This window comes from Phocoena sinus, chromosome 3 (genome assembly GCF_008692025.1).
Source record: "Phocoena sinus isolate mPhoSin1 chromosome 3, mPhoSin1.pri, whole genome shotgun sequence".
NCBI lineage: Eukaryota > Metazoa > Chordata > Mammalia > Artiodactyla > Phocoenidae > Phocoena > Phocoena sinus.
This window is the reverse complement of record NC_045765.1, coordinates 52302523-52316459: the sequence shown is the minus strand read 5'-3', so window position 1 is coordinate 52316459 and position 13937 is coordinate 52302523. Positions and strand designations below refer to the sequence as shown.

Here is a 13937-nt window from a genome sequence, read left to right as displayed (position 1 = left end):
CATAATCCCATCAGTGGATTTGGAATCTTGATCCTGCCTCCTGAAAGGATTATCGTCATTTCATAGAAGCAGCAACGAGGTTAGCATTTCATGGAAAGTGAGAACCCCTGACTGCTCAGTCTTAGAGCCATTATTCTTACTGGAGCTAAGTCACATGGTAAGAGGCCAATCCCTTAACCTTTGATGTAGTTCCTTTTGTCCCTGACCTTTCATCTGTAAAATGGATCTAGTAATATGGATCTGTTCTTGCAGTTAATTAAAGGTTGTTAAGATGGTTCAGTTCGATGGGCTTTATAAATGTTTACATAACATGTTTAATATTGGTGTTCTTTGTGGGTGGCTATTAGCTAGGTAGCAGGTAACTAGCACCTAGAGGCTGTTACTTAGACTCTAGGCCTCCAGTTCATTGGCTAAACATTCTGTTCTTTTACAACCTCCCAGTGGGGAAGTCAGGGGAAGACTTAGCACATGACAAAGGGAAAAATGTGGAACAACTTCAGAGACCTACCACGTTAACACAGACATAGATGCAAAGGCATAGTGCCTTACACATTTCAGTTACTTAAATAAATATGAAAAGTAGCATATTCTGGGTTTCGCGTGTCTTGAATTCTCTCACGGGGCCTTATGCTAGTTTGTGAAGTTCTTACATCTCTTGTGCCCGTGGAATTGGGGCATTTAAGTCTTAGTAGGTGAGACCTTTCTGAGTCTGCAGAGAGGCATAGCGAATTATGTTATCTCTCTGATCAGAATTTTCTCATGGCTTTTCATCTCGTTGAGTGGAGAGGGAAGCTCCTACAGTGGCCTGCAAGGATTTCCCGCCTCTGAGTCTGTGACCTGACTGGTCCTGATACCTTCCCCTTTGATGGCTCTGCGGCAGGTACGCTGGCTTTCACTGGTGCTGCCAGCGTGCCCCACAGGTTGCTCCCTGAGGCATCTGCATCTGCTCTTTGCTCCCCTGGAGCGCTCTTCCCAGAGATCCACGTGGCTTGCTTCCTTCCTTCCTTCCTTCAGGTCGCTAGTACATACCTCCCTCTCAGTGACCCCTTCCCTCACCACTGTGCCTAGAACTGCAGACAGTCCCCAAGTGCTCCGTTTCCACCCTAGATTTTATTTGCTTATTGTCTGTCCAATCCCAAAAGAACGTAAGCTTTTAAAGCAGCGTGTTTGGGGGCGGGGGGTGACTGTTTTGCTCACGGCTGTATCCCCAGCACTTAAAGAAGTCCCTGGCACATAATAGGCAGTAGAAAGTCCTAAGGCAATTTCTCCATGGCCTGCCTTTTTGGACAGTGCTCGCCTAAAGGTGAGAGGCTGAGCCATTGAAGGAAGTGTCACCACCAGCAGGAACTGATATATTTGCAGTGCTCCGTGACATCAGGTTGGCATGCACCGGTGCAACTATTATGCCTCCTCTGTGCTCCAGCATCTCTCTATAGACTGGAGAACATAAGCCTCAAAATCAGTCAATCAATGATCATGTGAAAGGACTTTAAAAACTGTAAAATGCTTTGGAAATGACAATGACACTGGACTTTATAATGGATTGTTATGTAATTTGAAATAGTTAAGTAATTTTCCAGGAAGCAGGGTTCCCTGGACCAGTGCTGTGCTTCCCCATCTGGGCCTGTGGACTGGGTCCAAGAATACAGCTACAGGCCAGAGCCTGAACCAGCCAGGACCAGAGTGGGGAAGTCTATCCAGTAACCCCTAGACTGGGGAAGTCTATCCAGTAACCCCTAGACTGAGGGGATGTGCCTTCTATGTGCACATCCCTTTGAATGTGCCTTTGAATCCCTATGTATTCAAATACCAAGTAGCTGAGACCATGTAGGGCAAATAGAATTCATGTTGGCCTGGTGTTAGTCTCTAAACAGCTGTGACTAATTTAGAAAAATTAGGCAGTTTAGCAGCAAAAGTATAATTCTTATTGTTAATGAAACCTGGCCTATTCCGGAGGAGGCCAGTAATTCCCATGACCCAGATTAGTTTTCTCCCAGTAGAAAAGCTTAGGGGTTTTATACTGTTGATGGGCAGAGATGAACCTAATATCCTTGTTTGCTTTCAAATCATCCTTTTAAAAATAATCTGGTTCTCCTTATACCCATGTTCTCTTTAAGGCTAGGCTATGTAGAAAAGAAGAGAGGCAAGTGAGATAAAAATGGCAGATTATATACTGTATATATTATATCTCACACATGTTTACACACACACACACACACACACACACACACACACACATACGCACTGCATTGTATCAGAGCATCTAGGAGCAGTAAGTAGCTCTGGACTGCAGACTGCGTGGCATCAGATTCCAGCCCTACCACTTGTTCAGTAGGTGACCTGGGACAAATTTCTGGGTTTTCGGAGCCTTAGCTTCTTCCTGTGGGATAGTATTGGAACTTAACCTCATAGGATTATTGTAAAGATCAAATGGAGTAATCACTGCAGTGCTTAATGCTCGTCTCACAGGAAGTGCTCGCTCGGTCAGTATCAGTTGCTGTTGTTGTTGCTGACGATGTTAATAATCTAAGGCAGGCAGGAAATAAAGGGATTTCAGACAGGGATAAGAAAAGGAAAAGTGAGATGCAAGAGACACTATGCTAGAAGGTTTAAGTATATTGGAAAGAGACCGGTATAATATGGTAAGCTTACGCTGTAATTTATAATGCTTATTAGATCACTCATGTGATAATGATAATTATACCCTATGGGTATTTTATGGTCTTCGTACCTTCCAGATTAGCACTGTGGCCAATGAGAGCTGCCTGGTTTATTCCACGCTCTCGGTGTCAGGGTGAACTGCTCTGGCCACTCCCCTGACCACTGTCCCACTTAGCAAAGGTGCTGAGACACCAGTAGATTATGTGGAAGTTTAAACCAGGCATTCAGTGCAGCTGAGCCTTGAGAACCTCAGAGGAAGGTGGCCTCCCAAAGCATGCACGTGTTCTTTTTTTCCCCCAACACCTGATAAGGGCAAACTCTGTGCTAGGCCCTGGTGATGGGACAGTAAGGGAGGATAATGCCATCCCAGTTTTCTTGGAACTTCTAGTAAGTGGAGGAGACAGACAATGACAATTCCGTGAATAATGACATAATTCACCAAGTGCTAGGAAGGAGAATTGAGGAATTAGTTTTGTAATGAGGTATCTGACCTGGTATGGGGCATCCAGAAAGACCTCTTTGGGAAGTGAGTGATAAGTTAGGAGAGAGCCAGATCAAGAGGGGCTGCAGGGCTTCCCCGTCAGGGAGCATCAGTATTAGGAAGGAAGGCACCCAGGCCTAACGAGAGTTTTAGCCCAGTTTTAGCCAAGGGGGGCATGGTGGAGAAGGGTCTAGATCTTGTGGGATCTTGCAGGCCAAGGGTTTTTAACCTGTAATTCAAAACAGTCAGAAGCCTTTGGTGGGTTTCAAACAGGTAGTGGTATTGGATTGGAGGAGACCAGAGGGGAAATAGAGCTGGTTGCACGCTCAGATTTTAGAACAATCTCCACTTTAGACTGCAAGCTATATGCCAAGAGGTACCTTGGCTTTGCTGCATTTACCCAAATTCTTTTTCCTTTTCTTTGAAGGATTTTCAGTACCAAGTGGGCTTCTGTAAGCGGGCATTAAAGTCGATGTATATGATACTTGTCAATACTTAACATCTTAGCAGTGATGTTTTTCCGTCTGAAATATAGTTTTACACATGTCACCAGAAACAGAGAAGACATTGGTAGTTATTCACAGAGCTTTGAGACCTTTGGATGAAAGCGGAGCAGCCTGCAGGGATGCACATACGGCCATAATTGTCTTTTTGAGGGGGCTCACGAAATCATCCATTTGGCCCGTCCTCCTTTCTTCCTTTTAATTCATCCTTCTCTCTCAGTCTTAAAGTGTTCACTCTTTCATTATTGCAGCTCTCTGACTCTGCCAGCCAACTGCAAATGGAATGCTGTCATATTTGAGGGATATTTCGTCATTTTCATGTTTTTGTCAAGAATGAAGCCACTTCAGGAAGGGAGTAGAAATGATATTTAGCCCAGTATCACTCTCATAGGCATACATGCTTTTTCTTCCTCTCTCTTGCTTTTTCTTTCCTTCTTCCAGTTTAGTGATTTGGGTGGTGAATGAGGGAGCAGCTTTTTTCCCCTCTATTATAACCACTACTTTTTCTCCCACGTGCCCACGAGCGTGTAACTGCTCCATGTATTGATTTGTGGTTGGATTTTCTGAGGAAACAAAATGCCTCTCTCAGCCCAGCTGAACTGACCCGTAGTTGTGTGGGAGCAGCAGAGTGCTAAGGTGAAGATGATGGGCTCTGCAGCCACCCCGAGTTCCTTTCCTGGCTCTGCCCTTCATTAGCTGTGTGACCTCAGGCAAATTACTTAACTTCTCAGTGCTTCAGTTTTCTCCTCTGTTAAATGGCAGTGATAGTCTCACCTACTTGTCTCAAGGAGCTCTTTTGAAGATTATATTGGGTAAAAGTATCCATCATAAGCAGCATTCAGTTATTCAAAGCTTCCAGTCTGGCTTCTCACTGGATAACCATTCCCAGAAAGATATTAAATATGGTTGGTGAGCATGACCCCAGTAAGTGCACAGAAAAATTTATTTTCAACGCTCATTCTGGTGCCAGCCATCAGGACAGCCCAGCAAAGCTGTATTTATGGCTCTGATGGATTTCCTTGGCAGAAGCATCCTCAGCACCATCCAGACTGGTCCTGTCTCACCGAGTTCAGGTGGTATCCAGGCAACACACACACACAGTCTGACTCAGTAAAAAACTCTCAGCCAGTGGTTGTGAGGATTCCCCCCACCCTTTCCCCACTCTATACTAAGGATGAAGTTGAAGTTGGTGGAAAGAGCCTCACTGACAACCCTTGAAACTAAACTTGCCTTGGGTAGCCACAATAAAAGTATAAGTTCCAGCAGCTTCCTTTCCAGCTAATCCTTCTTGGCCCCAGACTCGGAGCTTCTCTATCCCTGAGAGGGTAGTAGAGAGATAAGTGATATTTACTGCAGCTTAGGTGCCCACACACTCAACTACTTTCCGAATTGGTAACCTGGGGCCTACCCAGTGCCCGCCTGTGTGCTGCAGAGGATGCACCCCAAGATCTGGATCCAGCCCCCAGTCCTGAGACACTCATGAGAAGGGAAGCAGTCAGGGTAGAAATGTCCCACGGGATTGATTGTGAACAGAATCACTTAGAGTTCTGTGTGGCCTCCTGTCAGCGAGGTGTCTAGAACTGGGCTTTGCAGGCAGGTGGGCGGTTAGGGGAGGACTTGCCAGGCAGGCCAGGGGCAAGTTGGTGCCCTTGAAGGCGAAGTGAGTGTGGTGGGTTCGCTGTAGCTTCCTATGAGGCTCTCAGCCTGTCATGTGAGGTGCTTATAGGGTAATGATAGAAAATAAGTAATAATATATTTTGAATTTTTCTGTGGATTTGAAGTATTTCATAATTTAAAAAAAAAGAAGAAATGAAAAAAAAAAAAAAAGGATAACCAGAAGAGAAAAATAGCCCTTGAAATACAGGTGGAAGAGGCAGGGTTCCTTGCTCCAGGCAGAAGCAGGACACCAGGTGACACCACCAATTTACAGTGTGACTTAAATTGGCACTCGCTTCTCCTTTCACCACTGTCATCACCACTACCTTGACCACCACCATGAACAATACTAGCTGTCATTTAGTAAGCCATTATTTCAGGCCAAGAGATTGACTCACCTGGTCTTATTAATCATCCTTAAACTTTGTGAGGTAGGTACTGTTGCTTGTGTTTCATAGGTGAAGAAAGGGGTTTAGGGAAGCCAAGTGACCTGCCTCCTGTCATCTAGCTTGGAATGTCTGTATGACTCCACTCCCTGTGCTATCCTGTCTCCTTTAGCTTTTTTCCCCCCATATTTATAAATTGGAAATAATATGTGTACTCCATACCTATAGAATGGCATTTTTCAAATTTAAGTCATGACACATTAGTGGATTGTAAAATGGATTTAGTAGCAGAAAAATGACCAGAATAGAATAAAAAATAACAGAATTTATCACACTTACTGTTTCTGAAACTTGTGCTTCTAGTAACTTGTGTTTCTGATATGCAAGTATGTATGTGTGTGTACGTCTCTCTATGTGTGTATATATGTATGTATGTACTAGTGAAGTGTTATATGGGAAAATATGTTTCCTACCATGGGTTATTGTCAGAAAGTTTGAGAGCTACTGTTCTAGACTTATATGAAGTTCAAACAACATTAAAAAGTGTTGCAGAGCTCCTGTAAACTCTAAAACACCTTACAAGTCTAAGTTGTCATTACGTAACCCTGGAAGCTGAAACAAACAAATAAAGGATGGCAGATAAAAGTGTTGCTGTGCTGTAACCTCCACCCATCTGGTTCATCGCAGATAGTGCTAATCTGTCACCACGTTACGTCCAGTGGAGCCAGGGTGCAACTTTAACACTCCTCGACATAGCACTGCAGGCCTCAAGATGAAACCTATTTGCAGACCTAGCAGCAGGCTTAGGTATTGTTGGTACATCAGGACCAGTCTGTGGTTATAAAGTACTGCTCAGCACTTCCAGAGCTCTGACTCTCATTTAAATGCTAGGAAGACAGATGTGATCCCCAGAACAGCATGGGCATCTCTGCATTACAGGCCCCAGAAGAGTTGCCTCCACTCTCCTCCCCTCATAGTACTCCCCCACCACCATCTTCATCTGGAAGTAATTTACCTCCTTCTGCCTCTCAGAGGGTATCAGACCAATCCAGAGTCCCCATCCACTTTCCCTTGAAGCAAAGGTGGCAAGAGGCCCTTCTGCCGTGGCCACTTTCCTTGGAACATGCTCCTTCCTCATTGACCGTAATTCATTAGGGAACCACAGGGAACATGGGGTGCCGATCCCCCACCAACTGCCCTGAAGGCATGCCCCTCAGGAGATGCCCTGCTTCTCAGCTGATGTGGCAAACTCTTCACAGTCACTAAAGGAACCGGGCTTTCCCTTAAAATCGCATGTGGAAACTGTTTCTCTGCCGCCTGCAGAGGAAGCCTGTAGAATTGGCAGTTGTCTTAGAATTCTCCACAGAAGAGTCCACATGGACCTAGGGAAGGCCTGTCAAAGACTCCCTCAGTGGAATATGCAATAATGCATGAGAGACTCTTGTGTGTGGATTTTAAGTCAAGACTCAACATGACATTCTGGGCTGTGTGGGGAAGAGCTCAAGCAGCTCAGTTACCAACCCGGAAAGCAAGTTCTCTGTGTTTTGTAGACCTCACTAATGAATGAGCCCCGTGGCCTTGGCTAGACCAGGCTTCCCAGTGCTCTGCCAGCCCTCCTCCCACACATGGGTAAATGCATCAAGTTATAATGGATGGCTGGTGCCAGCAGAGACTGAGGTCTGTGCCTTTCTCTCTGGGATACATAGCAATCTCCAGCCATTAATAATCCATTCTGGAGTAATGAGCATAGCTGTACCAGGTTGTGAGCAGTAATAACCAAGTGATAGATCAATTTGTTACCTCAGTGTGCCAAAAGATAATGGCAGCTAGTCATGAAAGGTATAACCTTTTTCCCCAAAAGTTTCATAAGACTTAGATCAATGTGTTTTTTTAAGTTCTAAAATAAAATGGATCATTAAAAAGGAAATGAGTTACATTGGGTAGCCTCAAGCATATTTATATTCAGAGATGCTTATCCACAATTACCATAGATTTTTTCCAAATGCCTTTGGTCATTTGGGCCAGTAAATTGGAGTAATTATTGCTCATTAATTAAATCTAAGAAATGTAACACAGTTCCAGACTTTGAAAAGGGAGGTTGGGAGAGTTGAGATACATTCCCCAAAAATCATCAATAATAATTTGAGGTTTTCTGAGTAAGTAGTTGGGTTGAGAATTATTGTTTAATGTCTACTCAGAAACTCCCATCGTCTTTTAACACCTCATTGAACATTTGTTGTGTTTCTCCTGTGCCGGGCACTGCTCTCAGCACTGGTGCTACCAACTAAAATAAGCACGGTCTCTATCCTAAGGCAGTAGTCGAGACCTTAATAACATGTAATAAATCCAGGGGCCAACACTCCTGCCTTCATTGAGGGGTGGAGGGCTGGGGAGAGACTAGACAGAGACTTCAGAAGGGAAGGGAGCCATTGGCGCTGTGCCTTGAAGAACAACAGTTTGCCAAGCAAAGAAAGAAGGGTAAGAGAACGTTCTAGGGAGAGGATTGACAAAGGCAGATAGATGTGAAAGTGGAAAGAGGATGGGTAGTGAATGATTATAATAATCATCACTGCATTTCCCACACGGTAACACATTTAACTGATACAACAACCTCACGAAGTAGATGTATTATTCACCTCACCCCCTTTTTTATTTTATTTTATTATTTTTTAAATTTATTTTATTTATTTATTTTTGTCTCCGTTGGGTCTTCTTTGCTGCGTGCGGGCTTTCTCTAGTTGTGGCGAGCGGGGGCTACTCTTGGTTACGGTGCACAGGCTTCTCATTGCAGTGGCTTCTCTCCTTGCGGAGCACGGGCTCTAGGCGTGCAGGCTTCAGTAGTTGTGGCACACGGGCTTAGTTGCTCCACGGCGTGTGGGATCTTCCCGCACCAGGGCTCTAACCCGTGTCCCCTGCATTGGCAGGCGGATTCTTAACCACTGCGCCACCAGGGAAGCCCTCATCCCCTTTTTTTAAAAGATGAGGAACCTAGGGCTTCCCTGGTGGCGCAGTGGTTGAGAGTCCGCCTGCCGATGCAGGGGACATGGGTTCGTGCCCCGGTCCGGGAAGATCCCACAGGCCGCGGAGCGGCTGGGCCCGTGAGCCATGGCCGCTGAGCCTGTGCGTCCGGAGCCTGTGCTCCACAGTGGGAGAGGCCACAACAGTGAGAGGCCCTCGTACCGCAAAAAAAAAAAAAAAAAAGATGAGGAACCTAAAGCTTAAACATTGAGTCCCTTGCTCAGGGACCCAGAGCTGGGAGGTGACAGAGGGCTTAGAGGTGAGTTGGAAAAGCTGTGCTACGTCATAGGAGTTTGACATTAAAAACAATGGAGCCCACCAGTGGTTTATGGTCACCATCATCAGAACATTCCAGCTGTGCAAGCGTCGCTGAACACTTGCACATACACTGTGTCACTGTGTTCTCTCTCAGCGACCCAGTGAGGTGTGAGGCCATTGTAGTTTTCAACAGAGGACTGCCTTGAGTGGAGCTAAGTTGGAGACGGTAGCTGGTGGTGGCAGGCAGGGTGCAGCCAAACCCAGAGAGTCTAGTCAGAGAGCCTCGTTAAGAGGCTGTTGCTTTAGTCAGATTGTGTTGAGAAGCGTGATGGTGAAAGTGATCATCGTCCAAACCCTGTATTTTTATATTGGTGTACAATTTAAAAGTGCTTTCATACATAGATAGCTTGTTGATTCATTTACACAGGGACTTTTGTGACAAGAGGGTAAGTCTACTGACTTGGCTTATTTGGGAGGGGAAGTATAAAGGCATGGAATTCACTTTCTGCACAAAGGAACTGATGTTGAAAGTAGTGGTGTTACAAGCAGCTTGTAAATATGCAGACTTGCTGATTCACTGAGGCCCAGAACCAAAGCCTTTCCCCTTTGCCAGCCTTTCCCCTTGCTTTAACGCTTTCAGACTAGAAACCTGATACAGTTTTGGGTAGAATGGAAAACTATAAGTAACATCAGGAGATTCAGCTAGAACTCAGAAAATGTTTGTAAAATATTATTACTTGGACCAGAAACAGGCCAGGGCATCAGTGGAAACATCTCCTTGCTGCAGGTATTGTTTAGCAATCAGAAAGCAAGTTCCCTTCCTGACTGGGCTGTTCCACAGTTCACGTTTCATAGACTTAACCATCCCTTTCAGAGGAGGAGCTTTTTATGAAATTAGACTTTTAGCCCTAGAAAATGAAAGAAAAATACACATCTGCTGATAAAATTGGTTAATGTAGTGTTCAGTAAAGGCTCAGTTTCAAAACCAGCAGTTAAAGCAGTAGAACCTCTTTTTCCTCCTACAAAATAGAAGTATCCAAGAGAAACAGTGCAAACATTTATAGAATTGTGTGAAAAACAAATACTCAGTATAAATAGCACTAAATGCTAGGGAGGTATGTCTGTGCAAACTGCCATCTCTGCCCAATTTCTCTCTAGTTTCTAGTAATGAATAGTTTCCTTCTAGGTGGCAATATTAGGTGGAAGCCCCTAATATTTTCTTAACAATACTGAATGGCCTTAACTTTTAACTTATTTGTTGTCAATGGATAATTGGTATATTTTTGTACATGGGGCCAGCAAATGAACAATGAAATTTTATGGCTAGGTCATGGTGCCCTGGGTGTGGAGTTCAGATATATGTTTTGAGTAGTTGTTTATCCAGAAATATGCATATGTGTTTAGCAGTTTACTCAGCCCCGATACTTCTGACTCTGTGTGTTCCCTGGACTTTGAGAGTAAGTGACAATATAAACACAGCCATATACATGGATGTACAGTAGTGCATTTTAATTTCTGTTTATGCAGAAATGTTTGGCTTAATGTAAGCCACGTGTCTAATATGATGGGGCTTTAATACTTTGAGCCTAAAGTGCTGAATTTCCTGACCGAGATCTATCCATTTAAAAAAATTAGGCCTATTTTGGGCCTATATTTGCAAATGTATTAAATCCATCGGGAGTTTTTAATATTTGCACTAGAGAAAATGCTAATGATCACAGCGGTTTAAGCAGCAGCCAAGTTTAAAAGTTGTAACTAAAAGGGATTAGCAGTTACCTGGATTTGCAGAATAGGAATTCAAATGTGCAAAGATTCACATTTTGGAAGGCAAGCTGCTTTGGTTGGTTGGTTGGTTGGTTGGTTGGTTGGTTGTTTTAGGCAAAATGGGAATTGTAAGGAGTGTCGTATCCTGAAATAGCAAAACAGCCCAAACACTGGAGATTTCTGAACCTTTGGTAGACGAAAATAGGAGTAGAAAAGTCTCTCTTTGGACTCCAGAGGCATCTGAACATGTCCCCAGATCTGGCTCCTACCAGATGAGGCGTCTGAAGATGGGAAGGGTACAGGAGGTCAGCTGTCCGTTCACACACTATTTCTCTCATTTGTGCCATTTCTTTTCCTTCCTACCAGCGTTGCTAACAACCACAAGCAGAATTTGATGACGGTGGCAAACCTTGGCGTGGTGTTCGGACCCACCCTGCTGCGTCCTCAGGAAGAAACGGTAGCAGCCATCATGGATATCAAGTTTCAGAACATTGTCATTGAGATCCTAATAGAAAATCATGAAAAGGTAATATATCATTGGTCACCACAAGTGGAGAATTTACTTGGGAGGGAGCTGAGTTGAAACTGGCCTACAGGGTTGACTGAGGTTCACATCGGTGGTGGCTTTTACACTGTAGTGATGATGACTTAGTTGCTGGTGGTGGTATGGTGGCAGTGATAGTCATCTTGGGATTGCAGCAGTGGCAACAGTGGCAGTTGTGGTGACGGTAGTGGTGGACAACATATTGGGCATTTCTTTTGTAACAGGAACTGTGTGCTAAGCACTTTACATATGCTGTCCTTTTAACCTCATAACAATGCAGTGAAGGAGGTACTACTAGGAGGCTCATTTTGAAAATGCCCTTTACCCATTTGTTTTTTTTTTCACTTGGTTGTCTTCTTATGAATTTTTGAGTTTTTTTAAAACATTAGAATAGTAAACTATTTTCATGTGTTTCAAATATTTTTCCTAACCTATAGTTTCCTTATAGTTTTATAAATGGTGTATTGTTTCATACCGTGTGTGGGGGGGGGGTGGGGGGCTTGTCTGTCTTTTCCTTTAGGGCATTGGAGTTTCTGGTCTGTCTTAAGAAGGTTGCCCTCACCCCACATAATGAAGTATGTCAACACTTCATTTTTTCACTTCAGTTTTTAAGCTGCCCTTAAAAACTGGGGTAGAGGGACATGAAACTCCACCCATCTGTCCCACCTCAGTTCCTGGTAGCACATCCCTCTGAAGCTTCTCAGAAACTGCAGGGTACCAAACTGCAGGTGCTGGGATATAATAAAAATGCTGTTCCTCCTAAATAAAACCTTTACCTAGAAAGGTGAATGAATTGCACTAGGTCACCGGCCAAATAAATCTAGCATCTGACCGCTAACCACCTGCACCGATGATACTCCAAAATAAGCCATCATCAGCTCTTGTCTGGATTTTTTCAGGAGCCTCCTAATTTGTTTCCCTCTTCCCACCCTTGGCCTGTCTATTCCGATGTCAGCCACCAGAATGAGATTTTTTTAGTGTTAGATCAAATAGTATCAGTTGTCTGCTAAGAACCGTCCAGTGGCTTCGCATTTCACAGAGTGAAAGTCAGAGCTCTCCCAGGAGCCTTGAATGTCCTACAGGGTCTCTGCTCTCCCCTCTGTTACTTGCCTCGTCTCACCTCCTACAGCCCTCTCCCTGAGTTCCCTCCTACGGCCACCTCAACTGCCTTGCTGGTCCTTGCCCACGGCACACACTACCACCTCAAGGGCTTTGCAGTTGCCGTTTGCAGTGCCTGGAACGCTCTTCCTCCTGGCATACTTCTTCACCTCCTTCAAGCCTAAGTGAGGCCCACCGACATCTCTCTATTTTAAATTGCGAACAGTCTCAACCCCGGCATTCCCCGTCCCCTTGATCATGCCGTCTCTCTCCTTACCACTTTCTGGCATACTATGTAATTTACTTATTGATTACACCTGTTGCCTTTCTGGCCTCTTGTAGAATGTGTGTATCATGAAAGCAGGGACTTTAGTCTGTTTTCTTCTGTGCTTTGTCCCCAGTTCCTCAGTATGCGCTCAGTGCATATGTGTTGGATGAATGGATGGGCTCCTGTGGTAGCTAAGCTCCAAAGTGGCTCCCGGTAACCCCTGTCTCTTAGTAGTCGCTCCCTTGTGTATCCTCTTCCAACTGTGAATAAGCGATCGGCACTGATCCCAATGTGATCAGTAGGAATTGATCAATAGGAAATTGCAAAAATAATGGTCTGTGACTTTGCTGAGCAGTCCTAAGACCTTGTCGCATTTGCCTTGGTTTCTGGACTTGTTCACTCCGGGGCAAGCAAGCCACCATGTTGTGATGGTGGTCACACAGCCCAGTGGAGAGAAAGTGAGGCTGCCTACCAACAACCAGACCAAGTTGCCAGCCATGTGTGAGTCAGCCACTTTGGAAGTGAATGGTCATGCCTTCAGATGATATAGCCCCAACCGACACCTTGAGTGCAACCGCATAAGAGACCACTGAGGTAACCTTCTCCTGACTCACAGAAAGTGGTAGAAATATTAAATGCTTTAAACCACTAAGTTTGGGGGATAATTTGTTATAGAGCATTAGTAATTACTAAAGAATCTCTGAATATAAACTTTCACAGAGTAACAGAGATCTCCTGCAAAATTGTGTAAACAACATAGCCTTTTTCTGACATGGTTAATAAAGAGATATGAAATCAGATAATTTATTTGAAGAAATTATCTTCTCTTTCTCTCAAACTTTGGACTCTGTCCAGCGACTTCCCACAAATATAGTAAATCAGGAGTAAAAGAAGATTATGTTACGTATGATGAAAATTAACTTGGAAAAAGGGAATATAATCAAATAGCAGTTAATAACATGTTTTCTAAAAACGAAACACTCGGATTTAAATCTGTTACCTCTTAATAGCTGTGTGACCATGAGCAGATTACTCAGCCTCTCTATGCTCATAAAAGTACTTTCGGTACAGTGTAACTGCTGTGACAAATAACCCCAAAATATCAGTGACTCAGGACAATAGAAGTTTATCTCTTGCTCACATACCAGTTTACTGTGGGTATTCTGAGGGTGGGGTACTGCACCGTGATTCAGCAACCCAGGTTCCTTCCACCTTGTAGCTCTGCCTTCTGCTCTGCAGATCTCTACAATCGACCAGTTGGTGGGGGAAATGAGAGAGCAAGGAGGATTGAGTAAGATTA

At 44.2% G+C, this 13937-nt stretch overlaps 1 protein-coding gene across 10 annotated transcripts in view; it reads left to right on the top strand.

The window, feature by feature from the left end:
* ARHGAP26 (Rho GTPase activating protein 26) overlaps window positions 1-13937 on the top strand; it is a 519366-nt gene that overhangs the window by 393397 nt on the left and 112032 nt on the right. For all 10 annotated transcript variants that reach the window (XR_004349277.1, XR_004349278.1, XR_004349276.1 and 7 more), the window contains one exon: window positions 11094-11253. Coding sequence is in view for 6 of the 10 variants with exons in the window: in XM_032627452.1 (XP_032483343.1) it covers window positions 11094-11253 (160 nt within the window). In the remaining 4 variants the exon portion in view is untranslated. The remainder of the gene's footprint in view (window positions 1-11093; window positions 11254-13937) is intronic.